The 16,396-nt window shown below is 44.4% G+C and overlaps 1 protein-coding gene across 1 annotated transcript in view; it reads left to right on the top strand.

The window, feature by feature from the left end:
- Positions 1-2,258: 2,258 nt before the first annotated feature.
- Positions 2,259-16,396, top strand: part of LOC115466732 (sterol O-acyltransferase 2-like) — a 347,349-nt gene continuing 333,211 nt past the window's right edge. Inside the window, exon 1 of the mRNA XM_030198190.1 lies at positions 2,259-2,377. Coding sequence (XP_030054050.1) covers positions 2,302-2,377 — 76 coding nt within the window. The 5' untranslated portion in view covers positions 2,259-2,301. The remainder of the gene's footprint in view (positions 2,378-16,396) is intronic.

Below are 16,396 nucleotides of genomic sequence, written 5' to 3'. Positions count from 1 at the left end.
AATTCAATGAGATTCGTTTGGCACGATTTCCCTCTGGTAAAACCATGTTGTCTCAGATCTTGCAGCTTGTTGGCTTCTAGGAAATTCACTATCCTTTCCTTCAGCATGGCTTCCATTACTTTTCCAATAACTGAAGTGAGGCTTACTGGCCTGTAGTTTCCAGCTTCTTCCCTATCACCACTTTTGTGAAGAGGTACCACCTCCGCCATTCTCCAGTCCCTCGGAACCTCTCCCGTCTCCAAGGATTTATTAAACAAATCTTTAAGAGGATCTGCCAGGACCTCTCTGAGCTCCTTCAATATTCTGGGGTGGATCCCGTCCGGTCCCATGGCTTTGTCCACCTTTAGCTTTCTAAGTTGTTGATACACACTCTCTTCCGTGAACGGTGCTATATCCATTTCCTTCTCAGGTGTACTTTTGCCAGTCCTTCGTGGTCCTTCTCCAGGATTTTCTTCAGTGAAAACCGAACAAAAGTAGCTATTTAGTAAATTGGCTTTTTCTTCATCATTATCTACATAGCGGTTCGCTGTATCTTTTAGTCTCACAATCCCCTTTTTAGTCCTTCTTCTTTCACTAATATACCTGAAGAAATTTTTGTCTCCCCTCCTTACATTTCTAGCCATTTGTTCTTCCGCTTGCGCCTTCGCCAGACGTACCTCTCTCTTGGCTTCTTTCAGTTTCATCTGGTATTCCTCCCCGTGTTCCTCTTCTTGAGATTTTCTATATTTCTGGAACGCCAACTCTTTAGCCTTTATTTTCTCAGCCACTTGCTTGGAGAACCATATCGGTTTCCTTTTCCTCTTGCTTTTATTTACTCTCCTTACATAAAGGTCTGTGGCCCTATTTATTGCTTCTTTCAGCCTGGACCACTGCCCTTCCACTTCCAGTTCGTCCTCCCAGCCCATCATCTCCTTCCTCAGGTATTCCCCCATTTTACTAAAGTCAGCACGCTTGAAATCAAGGACTTTGAGTTTAGAGTGGCCGCCCTCCACTTCAGCCGTCATATCAAACCAAACCGTTTGATGGTCACTGCTTCCCAGATGTGCACACACTCGCACATTTGACACACTATCCCCATTTGTGAGCACCAGATCCAGCATCGCTCCCTCCCTCGTGGGTTCCGTCACCATCTGTCTGAGCAGAGCACTTTGGAAAGCATCCACGATCTGTCTACTTCTTTCCGATTTGGCAGACGGAACCTTCCAATCTACATCCGGCAGATTGAAATCTCCCATCAACAGAACCTCTTTTTTCTTTCCTAATTTTTGAATATCTGCAATCAGATCTTTATCTAGTTCCTCTAATTGTGTGGGGGGTCTGTAGACAACACCCACGTGGACAGAAGTTCTATCCTCTCTTTTTAAGGTGATCCATATCGCTTCTTCTTTTCCCCAGGTCCCTGTCATTTCAGTCGCCATGATATCATTGCTCACATACAGAGCTACTCCTCCACCTTTACGACCCTCTCTATCCTTCCTGAATAGATTATAGCCTGGTATGCTTGCATCCCATTCGTGGGAACTGTTGAGCCATGTCTCTGTGATTGCAACAACATCTAAGTCTGCTTCCACCATCAGGGCTTGAAGGTCATGAACTTTATTGCTTAGACTATGAGCATTTGTGGCCATTGCTTTCCACCTATAGTAGTAATTTGTTATAAATCGTAATCAGTGTGTCATTTGGAGGGGCTGGTTATAGGGACACGTAACTCTGTTATTGGTGCAGAGATTTATTTTTCTCCTGGTAAAGGGCTTCTAAAACAGACATCATGTTATGGGAATCAGGTGCTCAACATTCAGAGTTTCTATTTATTTACTTATTTATGGCATTTTATCCCACATTAAATATGAATTAGATTGAAACCTAGGAGCATTTACATTTCTTTTCCCCCGAAAGTGTAATGCATTGCTCCCCCAGGCTCTCTCCCCAGGTATAGCCAGCTCTTTAATTTGGGGGGGGGGGGGGGGGCGCAGAGGTGGACCGGGGACAGAGCCTGTTGTTAAAAATTTACTAGCACACCACTGCATAGCCCTGTATTGTACTGGTAGCCAGTAAAGTTTTTGCAAACATGTTGTGATGTGGTAACCTTGCTTGCAATCCTCTATTAGCCTAACAGGGCAACTGTTTGCATATCATGTTACTTAATTTCCAGGACCTTAGCCAGGGCTTAAGGAATCCTTGAATCTTGGCAGTCTTCAGGGTTCTTTTGAGCTTTAACAGTCACATGTGCTTCCCACAGCCCTTGCTTGCAAAACACAGTGAACTGAGATTAATGACAACTCAGAATATTCCCAGCACGAAATGAACAAAATAGAGGAATCCAGCGAAGTCAGGCAGAGGAAAAAAGATAACAAGGAACACAGCCACATACCTAATGGTAAGGGGGAAACCCATCCTGAGATTCGAGACCTCTGGCTGTATGCATGATGAATGGTGACAAGGAAGCACAATTTAGAGGAGTGAGCTGTGTTGAGACAGGACAGATCACCTATTTGCGGGCTCCCTTTGCTAGTACTGTGTTTTTGACAGTTTTAAAAAGGAATTGCTTACAGAAAGGGATCTAGGTGTCATCGTTGATGATATGTTGAAACCTTCTGCTCAGTGTGCTGCGGCGGCTAAGAAAGTAAACAGAATGTTAGGTATTATTAGGAAAGGAATGGAAAACAAAAATGAGGACATTATAATGCCGTTGTATAGCTCCATGGTGCGACTGTACCTTGAATATTGTGTTCAATTCTGGTCACCACATCTCAAAAAGGATATAGTGGAATTAGAAAAGGTGCAGAGAAGGGCGACGAAAATGATAAAGGGGATGGGACGACTTCCCTATGAGGAAAGGCTAAAGCAGCTGGGGCTCTTCAGCTTGGAGAAAAGACAGCTGAGGGGAGATATGATAGAGGTCTATAAAATAATGAGTGGAGTGGAACGGGTAGACGTGAAGTGTCTGCTTACGCTTTCCAAAAATACTACTACTACTACTTATCATTACTAGGACTAGGGGGCATGCGATGAAGCTACAAAGTAGTAAATTCAAAAGAATTCATAGAAAAATTTTCTTCACTCAACGTGTAATTCAACACTGGAATTCGTTGCCAGAAAATGTGGTAAGGGCGGTTAGCTTAGCAGAATTTAAAAAAGGTTTGGCTTCCTAAAGGAAAAGTCCATAGACCATTATTAAATTGGACTTGGGGAAATATTTCTGGGATAAGCAGCATAAAATGTTTTGTACTTTTTTGGGGATCTTGCCAGGTATTTCTGACCTGGATTGGCTACTGTTGGAAACAGGATGCTGGGCTTGATGGACCTTTGGTCTGTCCCAATATGGCAATACTTATGTATAGACTGTGGGACACAGCGAAAGCATGCAGGTGGGGCCCTGGTACAAAATATAGGATGAGCCTTAAGAAACCAGAGGCTGCTGATGAGTTCACAAACCATGGATCAGTTAAGACAGGACTGCGTCATTTTCAGAGACGAACAGTGATGATGGGGAAAAAAAACAATACTTAAGTTGTGGCTACAGGAAGACAGACCCACAATCCACCTTTGGAGGGCATATATGATATCACTATGTGCCCTAGAACGAAGAGATGTGTGTGACTTGGCCTCCAGGAAGGGGGAGAGATACTTGCAATGTTGGATGCCGTTCTTGGACACTTTAACACCGCGAGCACGCAGCAGAGTCTTAAATGGTTAAGTAACAGTTTAGACGTATAGAGACCTGGTGAGAAGGGGGGGGGGGAGAAAAAATGAAAAGCATTGATGACGAGTTGATGTTGAAATGACCATAAATGTGGAAATGTTCTACTTGTTTGTTCATGTCATCAATAAAAAATATGTTTAAAAAGAAACCAGAGGCTGCACAGTGTGTACAACTTGTCTTGCTAATAATATTTCCTGGTTCTATACACCAAAACCATGAGTTGTCTCCTGCCTCTTGTGAGGAACCCCTGAGGGTCAGGGAAGAAGGGATCTGGGAGAGGAGCAAGATAGGAAGGTTTCATACCTGGGATTCCAACTACAAGTACCAGGATCCTAGGGGCTGGGAAGCCATGCCCTCATGGAGGCATACGTTTCCCAAGAGCCAGAGAAGGGAGGAGGACTACAGTTCACAAGAACCCCTGCAAAGCCCTGGGGGCAAGCAGAGGGAGCAGCAAGGGAATTACAAGTCTAGGATCCCGAAGCAGAGGAGTGGGATTGGCTGAGGAGGAATAATCAGGAGGGAGAGGACCAGCTAGGGACCATAAAGGGAGTGGAACCCATGGAATGGGAGATGGAGAAAGAGGTCGGAGAGGAGATCCAAGCCCAAGCTGACTGGGGAAGTGAGCCCATGGAGATTGCTGCTCTAGCTCAGGTACAAGGGAAGAAGTTGAAAGGCTTCATAACAAACCTTCTTCAAGGATGGGGAAAGCTTGGAGGAAAAGTTAAGCAGCTGTTCCACTCAAGGGGGAGAGAGGTGCCATGCTGGGGAAGCAGTGAGTGATTTGAACTGTGTCCAGAAATCATGCCATGCTGGGGAAGCAGTGAGTGATTTGAACTGTGTCCAGAAGTCATGCCATGCTAGGAAGCAATGAGTAATTTAAACTGTGTCTAGAAGTGGTGCCATGCTGGGGAAACAGTGAGTGATTTAAAGCTGTGTCCAGGAATCAGGCCATGCTGGGGAAGCAGTGAATGATTTAAACTGTATCCAGAAACTGTGGCTGATGGGGGGGTGGGGGAGGAACAAGGGGTGATATGTGCTTTAACTAAGGACTGTGTCTGGAAGAGGAAATGTCTTGGCCTTGCTGATGGAATAAAGTGGTTTCAGGTATATTTTTGGAGTTTGCTTCTGGGAGTGCTGTGTCCAGGAAAGGGCCCTTCCAGGGTCAGCCGAGTTCATACCTGCAGGAAGGCCTGAAGGTGGTGGCCTGCTGACACTCTACAGTAGAAGCTGGATTTCCATTAATTTGCTTTCATTGCGCAGGTGCTGGCATGGAATGGGGAGAAGGTTAAAATAATACATCTGGGGAGAAAGGAGGCCAGGGGAGAAGGAGGCCTGACAAAAAGATACTGCCAGAATTTAGGAGGTCTGGAGGATGCCTGCGAATGAGCAAAATCAAGCAAGAAAAAATTAGAGAAAAGGCCAGGAAGAAAGAAATGAAAGGCTAAACTGAAAATGAGAAGCAGAACAGAAGAAGGAATCAGCCAGGCGCATAGTACAGTCTGGAGTTAAGCAGGGGCGTAGCTACGGGTGGGCCCAGGCCCACCCACTCTCGACTCAGGCCCACCTAGTTTGTTTGATCTTCCAATCAGTTCCGGACTTCTAGGTTCCAATTAGGCTGTACAGTGCAACACAGTCTTTCAGTTCAGCCGCACGTCAGTCATGTTCTCTGCACTGTTTGCAGCTTTCCGAAGTTCAACCCATTAGCCGCCTGCCTAATTTTTGTTCCTGCAGTGCTCGGGTCCGGGACCGGGAAGTCAAGAGTGCAAGAGACAGGACGGGAGGAGCAGGACCTGCGCCGAGATTACCAACATCCTCGCATTACCGCTGCTTTCTAGTTCTGCTGCTAACGTAGTGCTCTGATCTGGCGGGTCTGGCGCTCGCTGCCCTGCCCCCCAGTTCCCCTGCAACATGCATGCCACAGCACAACAGAAAAATCTGACATCCTCGCGCAGCTTGACCAGTCCTGGTCTCCTCCACTGTGCCTGTGAGTTTGAGCTCCCCCTAGGACCCAGTCTCTTTGCTGGAGTCTGGACTCAGCTAGTTGTGCCCTTGGTGATCAGCCTTCAGTTCAGCCCCAGGCCTCGGCACTCCATGGCGACCACAAATAGGCACAGCAGCCAGCACAGTCTGCAATGCTCTGCACCATATAGTGTGCATAACTGCAGTCTTTTGGGAAACTTAAGCCCAGGTAAAACAAATGTTTTATTTTTAATTAAGTAATGTTGGTGGGCTTCTAGGTTGGGGTAGGCTCTTTACTGCTTAGGGGGGAAAACAAGTATATTTAATGTAATGTGGTTGGGTTTCTGGGTGGGGGTGGGGAGGGCTCAGTGCCCAGGTTAAAATTTTAAAAAATATTGTTTTTAATGTTGGTGGATTTCTAGGCGGGGATGGGCTCAGTGCCAGGTTATGTATTTAATGTTGGTGGGGTTTTGGGTAGGGATGGCCTCTGCAGTACCAAGGTTTAAAAAAAAGTTTTATATTTAATGTAGGTGGTTTTATGGGTGGGGGTGGGCTCTGCAGTGACCAGGACATTAAAAAACCCCCAAAAGGTTTTATATTTAATTCTGGTGTGGTATTTTTGGGAGGGGGAGGATAAAAGGCTGGGAGAATAGGTAGGGGGTAGGAAAGGGCTGATTCTAGGCTACAGGGAGGGGGCAGGGTAGGGATGATGCCTAGCTATGGGATGGATGGTGGGGAAGGGAAGGACTGATGTCAGGCTATAGGAATGGAAGGGAAGGGCTGATGCCAGATAGGGGAGTACGGAAGTGAAGGGCTGATGCCAGGCTACAGTCATTATTTTGTAGTATCCCAAGAAAGATTACATACTTATATACGTATTACCCACCCATATTAGCTCTGGGCCCACCCAAAATGTGAGGTCTGGCTACGCCACTGGTCAGTTAAGTGGTGTGGTAGCTGTGTTAATGCACTTTTAAAGGTAATAAATAGAAATAAATCAAAACATAGAAAATAAAATGAAACCTTTTTTAGGGCCCTGTTACACTAGTATTCTTTAGCACTCGCTAAAAATTAGTGTGCGCTGTGTAGACGCCCATAGGAATATTCCTGCTAATGATCCTTCCAACTCTTATATTTCCAAGTTACTCGCTTTAACGTCGTCCTTTAATCTCCAACTATGCTCCACCTCCCCCACTCATCAAAATGGTCACTGTCTTGATCTCATCTTCTCCTCCAACTGTTCACCTTCTAGTTTCCTTGCCTCTGATCATCCCTCCTCTGATCACCATCTTATAACTTTCACACTTAAATCTCCTCCCTCCCAGTCCCGTCCTATCCTATCTAATTTATTTAGGAATCTTCACGATATTGACCCTTCATCTCTATCCTCCCATGTTTCAAACCTCCTCTCTACTGTGGCACCATCCACGTCTGTCAACGAGGCTGTTTCTTCTTACAACAATACTCTATCCTCTGCCTTAGACACTCTTGCACCTTTGATGACCCGCCCTGTAAGGCGTACAAAACCCCAACCTTGGCTGACTTCTAATATCCGCTACCTACGTTCCTGTACCCGCTCCGCCAAATGCCTCTGGCGGAAATCTCGGGCCCTTGCTGATTTCTTACACTTTAAGTTCATGCTGACCTCCTTCCAATCTGCTCTTTTACGTGCCAAACAGGATTATTATATCCAACTGACCAACTCTCTTGGCTCTAATCCTCAACTTCTCTTCACCACATTGAACTCTCTCCTCAAGGTGCCCCCTCCCCCAACTCCCCCTTCATTATCTTCTCAGACCCTTGCTGAATTCTTTCACAACAAGGTTCAAAAGATAAACCTTGCTTTCTCTACCTCACCAGCTCTCCCTCCACTAGTCCGTTCCTCTCTCTCTCCTTCCCCTCATTCCCTTTCCTCCTTTCCTGAAGTTACTATTGAGGAAACTACAGTTCTCCTTTCTTCCTCAAAATGTACCACCTGTTCCTCTGATCCCATTCCCACCCACCTTCTTAATGCCATCTCTCCTACTCTTATTCCTTTTATCTGTCACATTCTCAACCTCTCACTTTCCACTGCGACTGTCCCTCCTGCCTTTAAACATGCTGTGGTCACACCTCTCCTTAAGAAGCCTTCACTCGACCCTACTTGTCCCTCTAATTACCGACCCATCTCCCTCCTTCATTTTCTCTCCAAATTACTTGAGCGTGCTGTTCACCGCCGCTGCCTTGATTTTCTCTCCTCACATGCTATTCTTGACCCACTACAATCTGGTTTTTGCCCTCTCCACTCAACCGAAACTGCACTTACTAAAGTCTCCAATGACCTATTACTGGCTAAATCCAGAGGTCAATATTCCATCCTCATTCTTCTTGATCTTTCCGCTGCTTTTGACACTGTCGATCACAGCATACTTCTTGATACCCTGTCCTCACTTGGATTCCAGGGCTCTGTCCTTTCCTGGTTCTCTTCCTACCTCTCCCTCCGCACCTTTAGTGTTCACTCTGGTGGATCCTCTTCTACTTCTATCCTTTGCCTGTCGGCGTACCTCAGGGTTCTGTTCTTGGTCCTCTCCTCTTTTCTATCTACACTTCTTCCCTTGGTTCATTAATCTCATCCCATGGCTTTTCCTACCATCTCTATGCTAATGACTCCCAAATCTACCTTTCTACCCCTGATATCTCACCTTGCATCCAAACCAAAGTTTCAGCGTGCTTGTCTGACATTGCTGTCTGGATGTCTCAACGCCACCTGAAATTAAATATGACCAAAACCGAGCTTCTCATTTTCCCCCCCAAACCCACCTCCCCGCTCCCCCCGTTTTCTATTTCTGTTGATGGCTCTCTCATTCTCCCTGTCTCCTCAGCTCGAAACCTTGGGGTCATCTTTGGCTCTTCTCTCTCCTTCTCTGCTCATATCCAGCAGATTGCCAAGACCTGTCGTTTCTTTCTTTACAACATCCTTAAAATCCGCTCCTTTCTTTCCGAGCACTCTACCAAAACCCTCATCCACACCCTTGTCACCTCTCGTTTAGACTACTGCAATCTGCTTCTTGCTGGCCTCCCACTTAGTCACCTCTCCCCTCTCCAGTCGGTTCAAAACTCTGCTGCCCGTCTCATCTTCCGCCAGGGTCGCTTTACTCATACTACCCCTCTCCTCAAGACCCTTCACTGGCTCCCTATCCATTTTCGCATCCTGTTCAAACTTCTTCTACTAACCTATAAATGTATTCACTCTGCTGCTCCCCAGTATCTCTCCACACTCGTCCTTCCCTACACCCCTTCCCGTGCACTCCGCTCCATGGATAAATCCTTCTTATCTGTTCCCTTCTCCACTACTGCCAACTCCAGACTTCGTGCCTTCTGTCTCGCTGCACCCTACGCCTGGAATAAACTTCCTGAGCCCCTACGTCTTGCCCCACCCTTGGCCACCTTTAAATCTAGACTGAAAGCCCACTTCTTTAACATTGCTTTTGACTCGTAACCACTTGTAACCACTCGCCTCCACCTACCCTCCTCTCTTCCTTCCCGTTCACATTAATTGATTTGATTTGCTTACTTTATTTATTTTTTGTCTATTAGATTGTAAGCTCTTTGAGCAGGGACTGTCTTCTATGTTTGTGCAGCACTGCGTATGCCTTGTAGCGCTATAGAAATGCTAAATAGTAGTAGTAGTAGTAGTAATATTGTGGGTGTCTACACCGCTCACGCTAATTTTTAGCACACCTTTGTAAACAGGGCCTTTATTGGACTAATAATATATATTTTGATTATCTTTTCAGATAGGAAATAAACCTATTTCCGATCTGAAGAACGGTTACCTTCAAAAGCTAATCAAAAATGTATTAAGTTAGCCCAATAAAAAAGGTATCATCTTATTATTTTTTTCTATGTTTTGATTTATTTCTATTTATTACCTTACAAAATCTGGGAAACTACATCTTTTTTTTTTTCTTCGTTTTGAAGGATTCAAGAATTCTAAATGCACTTGGCTGACATGGGTCACCTTATTCTCCTCTGAAAGGGTGACTGGGATCAGACTGAGCTGCTGTAACAGCATAGGTAGTAGACCATGGGTGGTAAAAGTGTAGGGGGAAAATATTCAGAACAATTTAACCAGCAGGAGGGGATCCTGCTTGAATAAAATGTGGTGAGCAGACCATCCCCTGATTTTAGTGGCAGCTAAACGCACAGTGCCCCTGAAAACCTGGTATGCTGGAAATGGCGCATGGAGGGGGCAGCCACTACCGCTGGGCATTGTAAAAGGGTCCCTATGGTAGACTGGTCTACACATGCACAGCTTTAAAAAGCTATTTTAGAGGGTCACGTGTTGCCGTGATGCGGAGCAGACGCTGAAAAGCTAAGCTCCGTGCACATCGCCCTAAAAACAGCAAATTTATCGCCCTAAAAGCAGTTTACGGACTGAATAAAGGAGATTAAACATATTTGGAATTACTCACTTGGCAAGACAGAAAGGGATCGCCATCGACAATCTGGAATGGCGACGAAACTGGTCCGAAAAGATCGAGAGCGGCTGAGGTCGACGACAAACAAAATGGCCGACTCACTGAGTCCAGAGGAGCCTACAGCGGGATCAGCATGGGTAGCTGAAATTACAGCCGAGATCAAGGCGGCGGTAGAAGCGGCATTCGATAACAAGTTGCAGCAAATATATGATCGCACGGAAGAAGCCCATGAGAGACTGGACTCTATTAGCCTGGAATTAGATGCAGGCCTACAGCGCACCTCAGAATTAGAAAACCAAGCGCTGGCGATCCGAGTAGATCATAAGGCCCTAGCACAACAAGTGGCAGATATGGCAGCTAAGATCGACGACTTAGAAAACCGCAGCCGCAGAAATAATTTGCGGTTAGTAGGTCTACCAGAGGGAATCCTGGATAAGGACTTAACAACATTTCTGGAGACCTGGCTGCCGAAAGAATTACAAATCGATTCGCACTTGATGCACTTCTGCATAGAGAGGGCCCATCAGATAGGACCGAAACGACCGGCAATGACCCGACCCAGAGTGGTTATATTTAAAAGCATGAATTTTTGCCACAAACAACAGATAATGGCGGCAATGTGAAATGGCCGACAATTACAATATCAAGCTTTCAAGACTACTCCCCGCAGGTACAGCAGATGTGGAAAGCATTTTCGCCGTTATGTACGGAACTATACCAGAAAAAGATACGATTCGCATTACTCTACCCCGCTAAATTAAGAATTATGGATAATGGAACAACTAGGATTTTTGAGACAGTAGCGGAAGCCAAAGAATATCTACAAGGGAGAGATGCAGCCGAAGTGAGGGAGGACAAAGAGTCGACCAATTGAGCTGACAAGAAGACAGAGACTGATTAATGAATCGAAGTGAGATTGATAAATTGGCAGCTGAGGGGAGGCTGCCACACAGAATACGATGTGAGTAAGGACTTAAGATACAAAGAATGACTGTTTAAGAACAAAGGGTAGACAAGATCACTTGATATATGGGCACATTGCATAGAGGGGACAAACAGACAATTAAAGGAAGTATAAATTGGAATAAGCTATGCGATATAATGATAATCGATATTGGGAGATGTGGGTGACAAAGAGTGCCTCACTAACCGAAGGAATGGGTTGGGGATATGGGAAAGTGGAGGATGGGGGGGGGGAGGGGAGAGGGAGGGGGAACAGGAGAGGGGAGGGAGACAGAAAGGGAAGGTAGAGAGGTGGGGGGGGGCAAGAGGGGATGTCTAACAGACACTGACAAACTAAAAGACACTCATACTGCTGTGCAGACAGGACAGAAAAGATATATACACATGATAACACAAAATGGAGGCATATACGAAAATGCGGGAAGACTGAAGCTGGGACAGCTGACCGCAATATACTGGATGACTAGGCTGCTAATGAGATATATGAAAGAAGGGCTAACATGAAAGGTATGACATTGTACTCCTGGAATGTGGGAGGCATTGGGTCACCCATTAAGCGAAATAAAATACTGGGGGCGCTGAAAAAGAAAGAGACAGCAATAGCAATGTTGCAGGAAATACACCTATCATCAGAAGAACATGCAAAACTTAAGACCTGGTGGGTGGGTACATTGATAGAAGCTCCAGCAGTAAAGAAAAAAGCGGGGGTGGTGATATTATTCCATAAAACATTGCAGGTGGACCAACACTATATATATAGGGACCCCGCAGGTAGATTCATAATAGCGAAGGTGACGGTTAATGGCATAAGGATGCTGTTGGTAAATGTATATGCCCCTAACGTATATAGCAAAAAATTCGTTGGGACATTAATAGCAAAAATTCAAAATATCAAAATACAAGACCAGCATATTAGAACTATAATAGGGGGAGACTTTAATATAGTGGCAGACCCCAATATGGATAGAACATATAATTCAGGGGGCAAGTTGGGAGACCAAACAAAAGGAATCCCGCTGATATGCGATTCACTAGAAGTAGTAGATGTGTGGCGAATCTTACACCCAGATATTAGAGATTATACCCACTACTCTCGGGCACATCAAACACAATCCCGAATTGACTATCTATTGGTCAATGAAGGAGAAGTTACAGACATACAAGAGGCAGGAATAGATCCTACTATAATATCGGATCATGCGCCGATATTTCTAATATTTAGCAAAAAAGGAGCAACAAAACAACAATCTAAATGGGTGTTTCCCCTAGAGCTTTACTATGATAGTGCTTTTTTGCGATATATTAGAGAAAAATGGATGAACTATAAACAAAATAATGAGATACATGCGTCAGAGCCTATATTGTACTGGGAGGCGGCTAAGGCTGTGCTCCGAGGAGAAATAATTGCGTACTATAGCCACAAGAAAAAAAGTAGAGAGAAAGAAATAATTAGGTTGGGGAAACAATTGATTCAACAAAGACGAAGCTATGGAGATAAAAGCCAGAGTAAAGTACGAGAACAATTATTAGCCACACAAGCTAAGCTTAATATGCTAATTCATCAAAGAGCACATAAATCAGCTATATATTATCGTTACCAGTTATATAAATATGGAAATAAACAGGGCAAATTTTTAGCAAGGCTGATCAAGAAAGGAACAGGATCACAGAAAATTCTCTCTCTGCAACATTCATCGGGCAAGGTGATGCATACAGATGATGCAATTAAACAAATATTCCAGGCCTACTATACAAAGCTCTATAGATCTACAACAGAGGACCAATTAGATCCAGCAATGTTCCTATGGAACATAACATTGCCCCAAGTAACAGAAGACCAAAAGGCGAGATTAAATAAACCTATTGATTTAGATGAACTTACTAGTGCAATTAAAAATAGTATGCTACATAAAGCCCCAGGACCAGACGGATATTGGGCGGAGTTTTATAAATTATTAGAGGCAGATATAGGTGAACCGATTTTGCAATCATTTAATCGGGCGGTGGAATTAGAGGAATTCCCAGTGACATTGAGAATGGCGGACATAGTGGTATTTCCTAAACCAGGGAAAGACCCAGTTAAGCCAGAGTCGTACAGACCGATATCTCTAATTAACTATGAAGCTAAACTATTCGCAGGGATTTATGCCAACCGGCTGGCAAGGATACTGCCAGATTTTATAGCATCGCCGCAGGGAGGGTTTATTAAGGGCAGACAAATAGTAAACATCATTAGGGAAATTTTAGCATCGCTAGAATGGGTAAGAAAGAAGAAGGAGGATTCACTACTTATAAGCTTCAACGCCGAAAAGCCGTTCGATAGAGTAGACTGGGGATTTATGTTTAGCGTAATGGCTGGAAGGAATGTTTGTGAAAGCCATCGCCACATTATATAAAGATCCAAAGGCACGACTTATAGTAAATGGAGAACATACGACACCGTTAGAGATATGCAGAGGAACACGACAGGGGTGTCCGCTGTCTCCCCTACTATTTGCTTTGACACTAGATCCATTAATTCGGACAATTATAGAAGATCCAGAGATTACTGGGGTTAGCATGGGAGAACATGAATTCAAGATCTCGGCCTTTGCCGATGATCTATTAGTGCACTTGACTAAGCCCAGTATAGCATTACCAGTACTACTGGAGAGATTTAAAGAATATGGTTCGTTCTCAGGATTTAAACTAAATATGCAGAAATCCGAAAGTATGCCCACTAATGATAAGATGCAGGGGAGATGGGAAGGAGACTTTCCCTTGCGCTGGACAATAGGAGAATTTAAATACCTAGGAATCATATTGACGGCAGATCCCCAAAAGCTGTATAGGCGGAATGTGCACAATCTCCTACAGCATACGAGACAAAAGTTAGCTCAATGGCAGAATCTACCGTTAACATTAAGTGGAAGAATCAGTATGTTTAGTATGGTCCTTTTCCCTAGGTGGCTCTATGTCCTTAGACAACTACCAATATTCATACAAAACAAAGAACTAAAACAACTAAGAAAGATGATTTCTCACTATTGCTGGAGGGGGAAAAAACCAAAAATAAAACTAGAGAAACTGTTTGGTGGGTTGCGAATGGGAGGGATGGGGCTGCCGGATTTAAGAAGATATAATTGGGCATGTTTAATGAGGCACCTAGCAGACTGGATATTAGGGACAGACGATTATACGCCGTGGGAGATGGAAAGAACTCTGTTTAGGCCATACCACCCGTATTATCTACTGCATGCAGTTGGTAAAAGGATTCCTGCACAGTGGAAGAAACATGTCTTACTAGAGTCGATGAGAAGAACATGGCAGTATGTGGTGAAGCTTATGGGGGAAAACCCTAGATCTACTGATATGATTCCACTAATTGGGAATGCTGAATTTGAGCCCGGACTTATGCCAACTAGATATGAGAAATGGGCACAAGAAGGGATAGTAGTAGTGGCGGACACACTTCAAGACACAGGAAGGATTAGGACTAAAGAAGATATAGGGATGATAGTGGAGGATAACAACATAGATTGGTACTCGTACTTACAGGTGAGCACCTATGTAACTAGAGTGTTAAGGTCGGGATGCTCCATGGGGCTATTCTAGATCCTAGAAACTTTTTTTCTACCCCCGGGATATCAGCGGGTGATGCTATCAGGGCTATATGGAGCAATAATGAAGGCCACACCACCTAAAAAATACGATGGGATAGCACAAAGATGGGCAACTGAATTGGGAACGGAGATCAGGGACGAAGATATTCTAGCATACATAAAAGAAATTAAAGATAACATACACAGTGCTAGACATAGAGAAACCCAATATAGAATAATCACAAGAGCATATTTTATGCCTAAACAGGCATTTTATGCGGGGCGGATACCGATAAGTAAATGCCCTAAATGCGAAAATACAGAGCCGACTTTGATACATATGTTATGGGACTGCACGCATGTGAGGAAATTTTGGACTAGAATTCAAAGATATTGTGAACATATATTGAATAAACCAGTTTATTTGACACCTCTGCACTGCTTACTAGGTAATAGAGGAAGCAGGAGTAATCTTAGACGACAGGAACGCCAATTTATGTATAAAGCATGTATAATAGGGAAACAATGTATAATGCAACATTGGATACAAACAGAAGGGCCAACATATTGGCATTGGCGCAACAGTTTACATTTATTAGTAACATGGGAAGCTAAAGAAGCTAGAGGAACTTTAAACCGGAAAAAAGAATTCTGGGCAATATGAGAATCTTATGTCCAAGCCTTAAGTAGTAGGGCGCGAAGTTTAGTAATGAACACCTTACAAGAGTAGTACAATATTATCATGGAAGTCTTGAGAATGAACAGATGTATAGCAGTGTGAAGGGAGAGTGAGCTTTAGAATATTAAAGAGACGAGGGGGAGGGGGAAGGAGGGGGTAGAGAAAAGGCAATGAACAATTCTAAGGTATGCAGATATATGATAAACTAGATTGTGTAACGTATATAATCTGAATATGTTGACATTTCATGTACCACTGCTGATAACACTGGAGAGCTTATTGGAGGGAGGGGGGGCGGAAAGGATAAGGGTTAATTAATGACGAACTATAACTCCTAATTAGTCAAGTGGTCATGACACTTTTTTCTTTTCTGAAGTGTCATCAATAAAATGTTGGAACTAATAGGCGAAGGGGGGAGGGGTTAAAAGTGAAAATTTGATGACTATTAATAAGGATGTGAGTCAGTGGAGTTCATGTTAAACAAAACTTTAATGTGTTGTAGCAAAGTTGTATTTTCGGAGTTGACACCAATAAAAAACTGTTGGAACTAGCGAAGGGCTATCAGACACAAGGCCCATTGCTGGTAGCAAAGCTATACGCTGAATTGTAGAATGACTCCTGTAATGGACTATCATTTGGACTGTCGAAACACCTACCTTACATACCCTGTTTCCATGAAAGTAAGACATCCCCCGAAAATAAGACCTAGTAGAGGTTTTCCTGAATTGGTAGATATAAGACCTCCCCCGAAAGTAAGACCTAGCAAATTTTTGTTTGAAAGCAGGGCTGCCAAGAGCCGGACAAGGCCGCCCCCGGGCCGCCCCCCCCCACCCGAGGTCACCGGGCCCACCCTCCGTCGCTCCCGGAACTAACCTTAAACGCCTCCTTTCACCTTCGCAGCAAGCAGGGCAGACCTCTCCTTCCTTCCATGCCCCCCTCACGGACGTTACATCAGGCGAGGGCGGGACACGGAAGGAAGGAGTGGCCTGCCCTGCTGCTGCTTGCTGCGAAGGTGAAAGGAGGTGTTTAAAGTTAGTTCCGGGAGCGACGG

The sequence above is a fragment of the Microcaecilia unicolor genome, chromosome 3 (genome assembly GCF_901765095.1).
Source record: "Microcaecilia unicolor chromosome 3, aMicUni1.1, whole genome shotgun sequence".
Classification (NCBI taxonomy): domain Eukaryota; kingdom Metazoa; phylum Chordata; class Amphibia; order Gymnophiona; family Siphonopidae; genus Microcaecilia; species Microcaecilia unicolor.
The sequence above is the reverse complement of the archived record's forward strand: the minus strand, read 5'-3'. Positions and strand labels throughout refer to the sequence as shown.